At 43.5% G+C, this 15,322-nt stretch overlaps 1 protein-coding gene across 2 annotated transcripts in view; it reads right to left on the bottom strand.

Annotated features, from left to right (window-relative positions):
• Positions 1 to 14,881, bottom strand: part of MDFIC (MyoD family inhibitor domain containing) — a 76,738-nt gene extending 61,857 nt beyond the window's left edge. Inside the window, exons 1-3 of one of the 2 annotated variants that reach the window (XM_084810792.1) lie at positions 14,752 to 14,881; positions 14,261 to 14,422; positions 3,885 to 4,016 (exon numbers count right to left, since the gene is read on the bottom strand). In XM_084810792.1, the coding sequence (XP_084666918.1) occupies positions 3,885 to 4,016; positions 14,261 to 14,354 (226 nt within the window). In that variant the 5' untranslated portion in view covers positions 14,355 to 14,422; positions 14,752 to 14,881. Of the gene's footprint in view, positions 1 to 3,884; positions 4,017 to 14,260; positions 14,423 to 14,751 lie in introns of those variants that run through there. The other variant, XM_084810793.1, reaches the window with a different exon arrangement.
• Positions 14,882 to 15,322: the final 441 nt, after the last annotated feature.

Genomic DNA, 15,322 nt, shown 5'->3' with positions numbered 1-15,322 from the left:
AGGGTGGCTTGTTAACCATGCAATGTGGCTTATTTTTCTTGAACAAGCCAGCTTGAGAGCCCATGGTTTGTTGTTGGGTTGTTCAGGGTTGTTAACAAGCTAAGCCACAGTTCAACAAAAACCCACACTCAACCAACCCCCATGGGTTATTTGAGAGTTGTTTCCCCATCCACTGCCACCCAGGAGCGGATGATACAGCAAACCATGGCAACACTGCAGCAGGGGATGAATATTCAAAAAGGCCACTGACATGCACCATAAGCAACAGTGAGCTATGGTGATCATGCAAACCCTGTCATTGTCTCAACAGAAAGAATGCTTAGTAGAGGGTTTTCAGACAGCAAGGATGTATTAGGCGAGACAGGAAGAACAAAATGCTAGTTCACGTGGTAGGAATGTAAAACATGGACTGCCATTATGGGTGACTGGTAGAAGTAATAGTAGTGAGAGAAGAACAGGGCGCTGTGAAAGCAAGAGAATCAGTAGAAACGGAAAGAACTGGGGAAGAGACTGGAACAGAATTCTGCTGACGTGGAGATGCAGGAGCGAGGAGCAGATGCTTGCTTAAATTAGACCAGGAAAAGTAAAATAAAAAATAAAAAAATTAAATGCCCCTGTCAATTTCTGTTCAGTCAGTCAGTGGGAGGACTGCAGGGAGTGGGGGCAGGATTTGTGACATGCAGCAAAGGCTGGTCTGGTCTTAGTATTTTAGTTACTAAGAAGGGAAATGCCAGGAGTTTAACAAAAACAAAAGGGCTAAATATTGTGGCTTCTTCTGACTGCAGACTGCACCACAATTTTGATCACCAGAATTAAATTCCTGGGCACCATGATAATGTATTTATGGATACTCACCAACAAAACTGGCCAAAGTTGACTATCTTGCTGCATTGTTTAAAAATGTGTGTGTGGGGGGGGGGACATCTGGAAACATTTATAACGTGAAAGCTTAAAATGAACTTGAAAAGCCTTAAAACAAAATTAAAACAAAAAAGCAATATTTGAAACTGTGTAGGTGGATAAACAATCCAGTTGAGGTGGGGAAACAATACAGAGTTATTAAAGTAGCAGTCAACAGAAAGCAAAGCTCCTGACAAAATTAAAATGCATCTTATATTAGATTTAACACAGAAAAAGAAGTTCCTTGACAAGACAACCTTACATTGATTCTTGATTTTTAAAAACTGTTGTGTGTGTCCCAAACCCAAAATGTTTACTTTTGACTGATTTCATTTTCTGTGCAATACTACGGATACATATTATAGAATGCCAATGTAGTTTTAGCAAATCATTAGAATGATCTATTAAGGGTGCAATCTTATGCATGTTTAGTCAGAAATGTAAGAAGAAGCCGCTTGAAGTGAGAATGATATTTTTAGGGTGCAATCATATTCAGATAGATGGGCGTCTCCGAATTCGGAGGTAACCACCTATCCAATACAGGGCAGGCGAAGCACGGAGGGGATCGTTCCTTCCGTGCTTCTCCTGCCCTGCATTTTTGGCTAGATAGCCGACTGTGGCAGTCTAGCCGCAGGAGGGCAGAGCAGGTGAGGAGGCTGCCGTACAACACACTGGATGTATCGTACAGGCATTTCCACCCTCCCCGCCCCGGAACGCCCTCCAGGAACACCCCTTTATGGCCGCTCTGTGCTCCTCTTGCAAGCATGGAGTATGGGGCTGTTCCACGCTGCCTCCAAGGCAGCGCACAAGTGGCAGGAGGTCAGTTCCCAGAAAACCAGATATCCTAGGACCATCTAGCCACTGTCTAGCAGCCATAGGATTGCTCCCTTAACATCTGAGGCTGGCTGGGTGGAGGATGCTGGCAGCTGTAGGACTTTTTCTGTGTAAACATCCATAGGATTGCACCTTAAGAATACCAAGTGATGTGACCATATAAACAACCATACCAATCTAGAGCCTCTGATTCACACAGGTGTTTTTACACATGATTACTTTCTTACTTTTGTGAACATTCAGTATAAAAAACAGAAGTGCGTGTTATCACAGAGCTTCAAGTGCACATTAGAGTACAAACCTGAACTAAAAAACAATGGCTTTTCATAGCCTGTTGAGCTATCCAAGGATGCATTTGCAGGATGAAACTATTGAGTAGAATAGATGAGCTATTTTAATCCGCAGCTGTTAAAACTACTGTACTCACTTCTAACTGTGCCCTGCAAACAGACCAAAACTGTGAACACAGAGGGAAATTGCTGTAGTATCAGTATTCACTGTTTTCATTTCTTCTTCTTGCATGAGTGCCACACACATAATAATCCAACAACAAAAAATGGCAAATTCTCAACCATGAAAGTTTCATTCTTGGAGGAACTGAGCACTGATCCTGCACAAAAAGCTGTTGAAACGATGAGGAGATAGTGGTTAATCTGACTGTTATCACTAAAGCCAAGTCCCCAAGCTCAGATGTCAACTATTCCTTCCACTCCTGTTGGTTCCTATGTCATCATATTGTTTAATCATTCACCAGAAGCTAGGAATTCTGCTAATACACAGGACCACCATACAGTAAAGACAGCATGTAGAAATTAACTATTAAGGAAAGGGTCTTTTCAATGGTGGAACCCCACTGTGGTCTTTGGGGCACCAGGTGAAGACCATTTTATCCTATTTTCCCAGGTTTTTTAGTCCTTTGATTTTAAACATTGCATTAGTGCATTTTATGCCAACTGCTGCTGGCTTTTACCTTAGTTGTTACTTTGGTTTTATTCTGTTTTAAACTTAGGGAGCAATCCTATGACCCCTAGATAATCTCTGAGGGACCACAGGTTACGGGGGATTTCCCCCCTCCAAGGTCAGAGACAGGGCTCCAACTCGGGAAGGAGGAGTCAGAGATCTGACTCCCCTCCCCCTCCTCCGCACAGCCTGTGCATAAAGAACTGTGCTGGCTCCCTTCTGAGGTCAGAAAACTGATTTTGGAGAGGGGGAAAAGGGGGCATTTCAGTGGGCAGGGAGGGGAGGAGACTAGAGAGGCCAGGATATGAGCTATCCTGAGCCACTTCCAGCCTCCTTCGCTCACCCTCTAAACCACCATTGCTAGATGGGCAAAAAAGCCCATCTAGCAAAAAAAAATGCAGGGCAGGAGGCCAGGGAGGTAAAGAGGCAAAGCCTCTGTGTTTGGGGGCTTCCAATCATCAAGGGTGCAATCGATAGGATTATGGTTTTTATATTGTGTTTTACTATGGTAATGTATTTTATGGTTTTAAGTTTTGTTCTGTGAACTGCCCAGAGTGCTTGAGTTATTAAGCGGTATAGAAATGTAATAAATAAAATATAAATACATTTAATATTGTATTCCTCAGAGAACTTTTGAGTCAGTTTACAAATGTTAAAAAAAAAAAATTTAAGGACAACCAAGATAAGATTCCCACTGAGCATTACACTTGAAAACACAAAACACTGGTTTTCCATAGAGTATCTTAAGGTATGTTCTTCTCTTTTGTAGAGTGAGTGTGTGTGCGCGTGTGCGCAAGCGCGCACATGTGTGATACACACACACACACACACACACACACACTCTAAGGCTGACAGTTCTCAAGTTTGTTCAGTACTGTAGACATTTACATTGCCATGAATAAATGGAAAAGAGCATTATGGTGTCTTAAAATACAAATTACACAGCTCTCTCTGACACAGTATAATGCATGTTTATTCAAGTCACCAAAACAGTCTGTTTGTAACATGATGTTTACTCTTTGATGATGAAGACTGACAAAAATCATCCCTGGGAAGAAATTCCATTGACACACATATTATGGTTCGACACAAATGCGTTTGACACAGATTTAACTAAATCAACAGTCTGTACCCAGATTACACTAAAAAGGCAAGTCTAAACATCACCAATTAGTTCTGGAAATACTTACTTCTGATGAGGTCATCATCAGTGCAATTTCCCCAGACAGGCTGGTCTTGTGTTTCTGCTTGTATACTTTGGTTACTGGAAGTTTCTGTTATCTCTCTTGCTCCTACAGCTGTTCTGTCTCCACCGCATTTTTCTAAATAACAACAACCAACAATAAAGATTCAGTGATAGTCACCAATTTAAGAGGATTTACCTTCTCATTTACAAGCTACTTTATCAATGGAAATTTCCCAGAGCATTCTATTATAAATCATGTGTGGTTCAATGCATGGCTGAACGTGCAAGGGTTAAGTACTGGCCAAGAGATTATGGTTAACTAAAATATCACAGCAGTAATCTCCCAAATGTTTTATAAGAAGATAAGTAAATATTTCAACAAGTTAAGAAAACCCTCCCCCACTTTCTTCACTGAACCATAATCTAAAGAGCATAGGAATGCCCAGCAGTAAAAGGATCTTAGATTTTCTCAGGCTGTGGGCCAAAACAGACATTACTTTAAATTCATGTGTAGCAGCTACATCGTTAATTTTTTTTTACTCTACAGTAGGCGCAGGGCCCCAATCCAGATTGGAACTCTAGCATGGGAATATGGAGGATTTTAAGATCCAGACTAAGGGCCCTGCATCTACTCTAGAGTAAAAATAAAAAAGATGTAGCTGCTAGACACCAATCTACAGTAATGTCTGTTTTGGCCCTGTGATCCTCAATACACTCCCTTAGAAATAAGCTGTTGAAGCCTACAGGACTGAGTGCCAGTATACGTATTTCATCTCCATCTGTAGCTGCTTCTATGTGGCAGTTGTCTTTGATTCTCCTCCCATCCCCAAACCTAGTGCAACTTGCCAGATGGATCCTTCCTAACACATGGAGAGTTTTCATATCAACACTAGATGTTCCTGGTGCCATCTTTTGCTATGTTGAAACTCTCCATTCAATTTGGAATATATATGTTGCAAGCAGGGCTGGATGTTGCTGTAAGCCAAGGAAAAGTCCACATACAAAATCAGCTTGCCACAGGGATTCAGACGTCAGTATTTTTGCAAATTCTGGATTACTACACATGAGCAAGCATGCCAATGCATTCTGCTTGATCGCCACCACTTGGCTCCAGGAGGACATGCCAAGAAAACAGGGAACAAGGTGGGGGGGAGGGCATGATAAAGCCATATAAATGTATATGCAGCGTGGAGAAAACAGATAGGAAGATGTTTTTCTCCATCTCTCATAATGCTAGAACCAGGATCATCTAATGAAGTTGAATGGTGAGAGATGACAGGAAATGAAATGGGTTAACTCTTCCCTCCCCAGTTGCAAACCACCCCCACCCACCCCCAAATGCCCTGCTTCTGCACAGAAATTAACCTTGAAAAGTCTTCCACTGGCTCCAATGAGAAGCTTTTTCTCAAGCCTAAATCCCCATGTGGGGATGGGACCAGGAGGGCTGGCCACAGACCAGATGGGGATGCCCTGTGGGCCACACCTGGCCCTCAGGCTGAAGTTTCCCTAGTCCTGCTATAATTTCTTTGGATGCTGTATCTTTTTAAGAAAAACAAGGGTTACATATATGTAAACCCTTTGAACCTCCATAGTTCATCATAAACAATTTGAAAGTCTGATAATCAAAATATTTTGGCCAGAATGAGTAAGAGGGTGAGGTCCATCATACAATATGTGCATATATGCACAGAACTGGAACTTTCCACTTAACAGAAAACTATTATTACATTTATTTACCTATATTCAAAAAAACTGCCATATAACCAAAATCCTATCAGAGTATTTAATGAAGCAATTCCAGGTATCTTTACATGACCAACTTTCAAAGTGGTCTCTTGTACTTTAGTGGTTATACAAACACCCCAAATCTCAGTTGTCTAAGTTTAAAATTGGTAAAACTAATTAAAGGGAAAACATTATTTGCTTAAAGAGCTTCAGCTATTGGGCAGTATAGAAATGAAATAAATAAATAAATAAAAGTATCTGAATTTCAGAGGTACATTTCAGATACTTTAGTGTTGTTGTTGTTGTTGTTCAGTCGTTCAGTCGTGTCCGACTCTTCGTGACCCCATGGACCATAGCACGCCAGGCCTTCCTGTCCTGCGCTCTCTCCCGGAGCGTGCTCAAGTTCATATTCATTGCATCCGTGATGCTATCTAGCCATCTCATCCTCTGCTGTCCCCTTCTCCTTTTGCCTTCAGTCTTTCCCAGCATCAGGGTCTTTTCCAGGGAGTTTTCTCTTCGCATTAGGTGGCCAAAATATTGGAGCTTCAGCTTCATTATCTGTCCTTCCAATGAGCACTCAGGGTTGATTTCCTTTAGGATGGACTGATTTGACCTCCTTGCAGTCCAGGGGACTCGTAAGAGTCTTCTCCAGCACCACAGTTCGAAAGCATCAATTCTTCGGCGCTCAGCCTTCCTTATAGTCCAGCTCTCACAGCCATACATTACTACTGGGAGTGGCTAGACTTTAAACACTTGGGCTCCAATCCAGTTAAGGCATGAAAATGTGCATGGAACAGCTGTGAATGGAGCCAGAGATTTAATTGAAGGTTCCACAGCAGCTGCTTGTAGTGCAAAAGAGGCAAGCAATATTTTAAACAGAAAAGCTGCTTGTTTTTCCAACACTGCAACAGCAGCATTAGCTTCCTTCTACAGTGGAAACTTCAAAGCAAGTTTTGAGTAGGGGTGGCACAGAAATCTGCAGTGGAACCAACTGAGTTTGGATTTTTGTGAATCTGACCCACAGATTCTGAGGTGGACTGGCTTTTCCCCTGTGAGGCAGATTCTGCGGCCTTTGACCCATTTTTTTTTTAACCTTCAGGAAATCCGCACAAATTTGTAGTAGAAAAATACGCAAAACAATTTTAAAACCCAGCCAAAAATGTGCATTTTCCCCATGGACTAAAGTGTGAAAATGCGCATTTGGGGGAATGTGTGCATTTGGGGTAAAGCTGCACATTTTTGCATGTGTGAATTTGCGCAAACAAAAACATTTGCAGACACTAAAAAAAATCTGATTCCATCTTTGGGCCGACAACGGAATAAAAGGCGCCTGACAATCCGCAAAATACAGACAGAACAGATCTTACAGGATCCATACATCCCTAGTTTGACTCTGCCAGACTTGCTGATGTTGCTTCAGTAGATTGCAGGTTCTGGCTGAAAAGCATACTTTAGCAGATTACCGCTAGACTAAATAGACCAAGATGGTCTAAGATAAGACCAAATGTCAAGAAGACAGTTTAGGTTTGACTTCAGAAAGAATATCATTGCCACATGGACATTAATAATCTTAATTGAAATTACACGTATGAAACTGAATGTAGAAGTGTGTCTTTGCAACATTGACACTTACGCATTTCCAGAAATTTTCTTATCTGATACAATATATTCATAGCTATGTTAGACTCAAGATGAACATAAGATAAATATACAACTGAATTATGAGAAGGTATGATTCATCACTCAAAACAGTAGTATCACTCAAAACAGCAGTATTTAATAAATCTGAGAAATCTTAGTAAATTGCTCAATAGTAAAACAGGGGAAATCCTATTACTCATAATAGTAAACCACTTACCAGTAAAGTGTGATACAGGATCTGGGAAATAAGAGTAATTGTGAAAGGAAAGGTTCCTCCTGTGCAAGCACTGGGTCATTACTGACCCCTAGAGGGACGCTGCTTGTGCTGGCATTTTCATGGCAGACTATAGCGGGGTGGTTTGCCATTGTCTTCCCCAGTCATGACTACCTTTCCCCCAGCAAGCTGGGTACTCATTTTACCAACCTTGGAAGGATGGAAGGCTGAGTCGACCCGAGCCGGCTACCTGAGACCCGGCTTCCGCTGGGATCCAACTCAGGTCATGGGGAGAGTTTTGGTTGCAATACTGCCACCTACCACTCTGCGTCAATTTACCACCTATTTCTATCACAGCACAACAAAGGCAAAAATGCCACGTTTTCAACTCAGGAAAATTATCTCTGACCAAAGCATATCTATCTTTACAAAAGACTGTGTGCTATTCTAAATTAGGGTGCTATATTTGCATTTCATCTCTTGTTCCACAAGCTTTCCATGCTTACCAACCTAGACTTGCAACCTAAATTACTCCAACGAGTTTCTACGCAGCAAAAACCTCCTCAGAAAAATACTAAGTCCAGTTACCTATCAATTATTCTCTATATTACAAAACAGAACCCCACCCCACCCCACCCCCACCAATTTATCTTCTAGGATATTTTCAGTTCACACCAGGCTACAGATCCCAAGCTATGAGTCTGAGGGGCAAACTAAAGGTTCTTTAAATTATATACTTCTATGCAAGCAAACACAGCCCTGATTCGGATCAGGACCATGGCACTCCAGGAAAGGGGATGTAAGGTTCCCCCTCCCATTTTTGCCCCCAAAATTCCACCCCATCCCAACAGGGAGTTAAAAAAAGGAAAAAAGCCTCAATTGATTCCAGGGAGGGGGAATTGGGGGATGAAAACAGGTGAGGGAAACTTAAATTCCCCTTTCCCAGAATGCCATGGTCCTGATCCAAATCAGGACCATGTGCACTTACACTGAAGTAAATAATCCAATCACACACAGCTCTGCTATGCTTGATTTGAAGAACGTCCGCTTGACCCTGAGCGGGGCTTTCAGGCAGCTGCAACATTGGCATTATGGGCTGAATATGGGAACATTATCTCTGATCAAAGAAGCAGATAAGAAGAAGAAATACAATTAAAATAACATTGCATCACCATTAAGTAGTTGTTCTCCAAATTAATATTCAACTCCAATAAAGATGTGAAGGGCCAGGAAAAAAAAACGGAAAAATTTGGTAAAAAACGGATTTTCCCCATTTTTTTCTGAGGACCGTTTTTGTTTTTTCTGAAAAGCTGGACAGTTTTGGATTATGAAATATTTTCTTTTAGAATTTAAGACAAAGTATTTATATATTATTACTCAGCCTTTACACCCCCAAAAAGATTTCTAAAAACTATGTAATAAGAACACTTTTATAGAAAGACTAGAGATGCAAAATGTCCGGAAATAATGATTGGAGAATCATTATTTCACCAGGTTGGAGAAGGCTGTCTTAAAGCAACAAAGTGACTTCAGATCTGTAAAGAGTACTAAAAATAATTATTGCTAATTTTCAATTTTTCCGAAGTGTCCAATTTTTCTGGAAAAAAAAAACCAGGAAAAAATTTTCTCCATGGCCTCAAAATTCCCAAAATTTTACATCTCTAAACACAAATTCAAATCAGCACTCAGGAACCAAAGGGCAATTTATGCAATGACTCAGCCCACCTCCTCTCTCTTTGGAAAACAACTAGATATCCCTCCCACACCATCAGTCCACTGTGAAGAGGATGGGCTATTGTCTCTCAGCCCAAACTTTGCAGACATTACTAGTTCTTGCTAGCCTCCTTCTACAAAGGCAACACAAATGCTGACTTGGGCTGACAGGCTATAGGCCAGTGGTGGGCAGAAGTTAGATTAAGATCTACTGGTGGATCTTTTGGTGATTTGCATTAGATAGCCAGGGTTTCTGTCTCCCAACTGTCTAACAGCAACAACTAAAAAGCGCACCCCTGCCCACCACCCAAATTAGAGGAAAAATGTTGGAAGAAAACCAGGAGTTGATTCTTGTGTGAAAGGACTTGCGAGTTCTGTTCTGATACTGATCACAAATTCATAGATGGAACATGTGCTCAGAGACACCCTGTTCCTTAATTATGAGCATATGTCCACCTGCCTGAGCCACTATTTTGCACCTGGCTCTGGTTGGTGGACTTCAGGTTCTATTAAAAAATGAAGTAGATCCTACAAGCCTGAAGTTTGCTCACCTCTGCTATAGCTCACACGGTGGAGGTGTTTGTGTGAGAAGGGGCACCCAGTTGAATTCCAAAGAGAGACGAGGTAGCCAGAGTCATTGTGTACTTAACCTAGATTCCTCTTTCCCCATTGCATATTAGGGTTTGTGTCCACCTGGCTGAGATTTTGGATCTGCTATGCCGCCTCTGTTGCATACCTGAGCAGCCAGATCTCAACTCCCACCTAGATGGAAGTTTAAGAGATTACCTTCCTAACTGTGAGTACACTTATGTTTCAGTTAATTAAGTGTTTGCATTTGAACTGGTATTTATGGGCAGGGGTATCTGCTTGCACCAAGTTTCACTTTTTTGTGAGGGTGGGGAAAGTAGCGTCCTGCAAGGTTACTTAAATATTTAGAGGAATGGCAGTAGGAACTGTTACAAAATCCACCAACATACTGTGACCAACATGTCTGGGTGTAGTTTATCAATGGCAGCAAGCAAGGCATGGACTTGCAGCGGGCTTTATATTGCCTGGCTTTCTTCTAGAACCGTTTGTGGGACAGTTTGTCACATAATTTCTCAAGTCCTTGTTATTATTAGTATTTTTACATCACCCTTCAATTATATGCCCTTCCCAATTATATTCTTACACACACACACACACACACACAAGCTAAAAGCCAGAAAGCCATAAATACAGCATGAAATAGTCCACATGATTAAAACTGCATCTATAAAGCTTGGAAAAATGAAAAGGTCTTTGCCTGCTGTCAAAAGGCAAGTACCCGGCAAATCTTTCTTGGAAGAACTTTCCACAACTAGGGTGCCACTGAGAAATTTGACACAATAGCCTTTGGCCATATGCACAATACTTTGCATGACTAAGTAGTTTGTATCTCCATGGGTTTTAAGTAAATCAGGTACCCATATGCTGGTAGAGACCACAGAGTTGCTTCAGCCCATGAAACACTGACCTTATTCTTCTAGGATAGGGGCATATGCTGATAAAGTGGCTGCCTTCGGATGTCACAACAATCCAGGATTGCTTCTTTAAACTATGGGTTGTTGCAAACAAAGTGGGAGCGAGCAAATGTTCCTGCTACCCATTTACTTCTACTGCAGCTAAACTACCTAGGGACACTCCATCCCTGGGTTCTTTAGCTCCTCCTGCTTGCCATCCACTGGCAGGACTTAGCACACTCAATCACTCCTACTTTATTCACAACAACCCAAGATTTCCTGGGTTGTTGTGACATGCAAATGTGACCAGTATGTCCAAACTGTATCAAGGATGAGCTCTTTCTACCTTACTAACACAGAAAGTATCCCAAAAAAGAACTCTGACATTTGCAGAGATCGAAATAGTAAGTCACATGAAATTATGAAGAACACACTCTTTTCCAATGAAAACGTAACATTCAGCATTTACTCAAATGCTGCATTAATCAGGAAATGCACAGCCTGCAGTGATCATGAAATGCATGGCCCAGATTTAGTGTGAAGAACAAAGGGACAGACAGGAATTACCCACACATCCCAACAACACACAGACTAAAATCTGAACTGTTGCAGAGGTTGGTGCAGCTGGCTTACTTTTATATAGAATTACTCACACACAAGTAAACTATTTGTATACAATGGTAACATGGCAAGTGGGACCCCTCTGCCTTAATTATATACATTACTTTTTTAAAAACTATAGAAGAGACACAATAAAAACATTAATACAAAAATACAAAATAGCTGCAGGAAAATAAAACATAACAGAAAATACTTCCCCAGCAGGGAAACACATAAATACTGCATAATACCACCATAAGTTAAAACAGAAAACAATAGAAATAGCAGCAGAATCAATTTAGTCAAAGGCTTCCTGAAAGAGCCAAATTTTAGCCTGACACCTGAAAGTACACAATGTCAGGGCCTGGCGGACCTCTCTGGGGAAGGCATTCTGCAACGTTGGTGCCTGGAGGACATCTACTCGACTTCTCTTAACAGAGGCACCCAAAATGATATAGGTGAGAGATACAAATGTTTAAAATAAAATAAAATAAAATAAACAAGCCTTCAGATGTTACATGGAGCATATGTGGCGGTGTGGCATGTATGGAAGAAGGCAGTCCTTAGGATACCCAGATCCCAAGACATTTAAGGCTTTAAAGTCAACTACAGCACTTCGAATGGAAGCTGGAAAGAAACAGACTGCTAAAAACAGAGTCTGAGGGGCCATAGCATATTTCAGATACCTGGATCTGAGGTCAGAGACAGCACTCTGACCTTGGGGCCAGGAATCTGAGCTCCCTCCCCCTCCTAGCTGGCATGGGGAGAACCATGCCAGCTGACTCTGGTCGCAAAAACGATTTCGGAGGGAAGGTGAAGGGGATGTTCCTGTGGGCAGGGAGGGGACTGGGGAGGCTGGCTTAGGCCGTATCCCCTCCGGTCTCCTTCCCTCTCCCTCCGAGACATCTCATCTAGATGGGCAAAAATGGCCATCTAGCTGAAATGCAGAGTGTGAGGTGCCACGGAGGTGATCACTTCCACTGCACCTCCCACTCTGCACTGGATACTCGTAAACCTCCAAGTTTGGAAGCTTATGAGTATAAAGGGTGAATCCCATAGGATTGTGCCCTAAAACGCTCACAATGGCAAACTCCAGACAATAAATTGGCGGCAGCATTTTGAACAACACTTTTTAAGGGCAACTCTATGTAGAGTGTATTACAGTAGACCAGCCTGGAGATCACTGGGGCATGAATGACTGTGGTGAGATCCAAATTTGCCAGGAAGAGGTGCAGCTGGTGCACCAGATAAAGCTGGTCAGGGCAGTCTTAGGGGATAGCTTCACATTATATTTATATGGTGGCATACTGCCCCATCAGGATTTTTTAAAAATCCTAAGTGGAAGGGCCCCTGATTTCCATTGGGGTGGCAGCACATGAGGAAGGGAGGTTTAACCCTCCCCAGCCACAATCCCAATGAAATGTGCCCCCTTCCCCTGCTGGCACTGCCCTTAGCAATAGAAAAAAGGCAGTGCAGGAGAGGGACCATTTGCATCAAGACTGCAGCTAAGCAGGAAAGGGTTAAACCCCTCTTCCCCATGTGCTATGATCCCAACTGAAATCTTCCTCCTGTATCTAGGATTGAATTTTTAAAATACCATGCCGTGGCTGCGGGCCATGCTACTAACATAACATGTGGTTAGGCCTCTAATCACGTCCACGAAAAGCCAGCTGCAGTAGTCTCCGCCACAGCTCTTTGTGCCATACGCTGCAATGTCTGTGTTACTTGGAAGTAAACCCCACTACGTTCAGTGGGGCTTAAACTGAACTAAGCTTGCATAGGATTGCAGCTTTAGTAAGAAGCTACAATCTTATGCACAATTATGTGGGCAAACTGCTGAGTAAACAAGCCATTTATTTTCTCTATCTACTATCTAACATTTTGAGTCTGCAGAAAGCTACATGGCAAAGGTAATCCAGTTAAACACTTCCACAAGCAGGGTGTTTTATTATTCATTGTAGATATTTCTAGTACCTCAAATTCATCTCCAAGTTTAGGTTGCTGCTGCAACAATATAACCATGCCAGATTGCCACTAAACAGTTGTGGAACAGGGCATGTATTTATTTGGTCTTCAAATACTGTTTTATATCATCCAGTATCCTTTAAATCCAAATTGCTGCTTGCAGAAGAATAAAAATCAAGAAATGGCAAAAATACTACATGCTATCTTAAAAAGGAGAGGAGGGCCTGAACTTCTCTCATTTTATTTATAGAAAAGGGTATCCAAAACCCAACTTTCCTGCTGCTAACACACAGAGCACTTAAGATAAAAAGAATTATTTCACGTGACCATCCTCCAACATAACCATACTTGCGTCAATCTTATCACTAGTTAACATGGCAGGCAAAGTTAACCAGCCCCGCACACATATTCTATTGCACGTGTATACTCTGGAGGAGTTGCCTATGTGAACACTTGCAGGTGGGGGGGCGGGGGGGGGGAGAGAAGACCTAGGAGTATGTTAACCCCCACCCCAGAGCTTCAAAAGAACTACAGTTGACTTACAAGGTGAATGAGGGTTAGTACACATTACTTCTGCATTCTTCAGCCTGCCAAGGAATTTGGGAGGTGTGGCAATAAGCAAAAGGCCCGGAAAGAAGGGCAGTAAGAGTAGCAATAGCTTTCTGAACGCATCTAGTGCAGTCTTCCCCAACTTGGTGCCCTCCAGTTGTTTTGGACTACAGCTCCCATCAGCACAGCCGATTACCGGGGAGAATGAGAGCTGTCGTCCGAAACATCCGGAGGGCACCAGGTTGGGGAAGGCTTATCTAGTGTTTTGAACTGGAGAAGGAAAAGGAAGTGAGACATGAGACACAAACTGATCATTTTGTGGCTGCATTAAAGAAGAATTGCCCCTCCCTAACAGGATATGGATGGGGGGAAGCTATATGATATGGAAAAGCCCACACCCCTCAAACCCCTGACACAAAACCCTGTTACGGCAGTATCGTTTCAGCTGTTACGCCGTCGCTGCGCTTCCAAAGAAACTTTCAAGCAACTTACCTCGCGGGAATGGGATCAAAAAGCTGTTTTCAGCCGGAGCTGCACGCTCTGGCCCTTCAGGCCCCGGAGGAAGAGGTTCTCTCGCTTGGGACATCTGCCAGCTCTGTCCTCCGAGTAATAAAGAGCGCTCGCCTCCCCTTTCGACGAGACTAACCCACAGCCCTGAAGGAATAAACAAATGAAGTCGTTCAAACGGATGTTATGCGCGCTCACACGCCCGCCGGCCCGCCTGACTCGCTTGGGGGCGAAGGGAGATGCGCCGGCACAAGTGAAGCCCCAGCTCTGCCACTCGACGGCAGCAGGCGCGGTGTCGGCCTCCCTGGCCCCTTCGGGGCAGTCTTCGGTTTTCGCCCAAACGCGCAGGCGAGTGCGCGAAAGCGCGCGCTATCGAGGAAACCGCAAATGCAGCCTGAGCCTCGGGCCTCTGGAGCAGGAGAGGCGTGGAAAACAACCGCTACCTCCGCCGAAAAGCGAAACTTCAGCGCCCTTACCTTGGCATTTCCTTGGCGGGACGGGGGCGCCGAGGAATTCTTGCCTCTCCTTCCCCGCTTGGGAGGGGAGGGGGGAACTTAGCAGAAGTTCCTCTCGGCCCAGCTGCTTCCCCAACAGCCCGCCTCCCGCGGGCCACCTCCTCCTTCGCGCCCGCTAGCCTCTCTTGCAGCTGCAACAGCAGCACCCCGCCCCGGAGGCAGCCTCTTGCCCGGGCCCAGACGGAGCCACCCAGCGAAGGAAGTCCCTTCGACTTCGGCACAAGTTTCGTGCCCCTCCCTCCTCCACACCCACACATTTGGGGCTGGCTGGCTGGCTGGCTCTTCCCTCACGCCGCTTTGCGCACAACCCGCCGGGCGCTTGAGGCGGGCAGCAGTAAAGAGCAACGGTGCTTCGATGGCATTCTTAAGACGTGGCTTTAAAGCTGTGTTTCAGCAGCTAGGTCTTTTCATTTTTACTCTAGAGTAGGTGCAGGCCCCCCCCCATCTAGATCTCAAAAGCCCCTCTACCCCATGCTAGGGTCTCAATATGGATCGGGGCCCTGTGCCTACTCTACAGTAAAAATGAAAAGAA

This window comes from Heloderma suspectum, chromosome 7 (assembly GCF_057233095.1).
Source record: "Heloderma suspectum isolate Gila_16-S chromosome 7, 16-S_ref, whole genome shotgun sequence".
Lineage (NCBI taxonomy): Eukaryota > Metazoa > Chordata > Lepidosauria > Squamata > Helodermatidae > Heloderma > Heloderma suspectum.
Note: the sequence above shows the minus strand (reverse complement) of the source record. Positions and strands in the feature narration are given on the sequence as shown.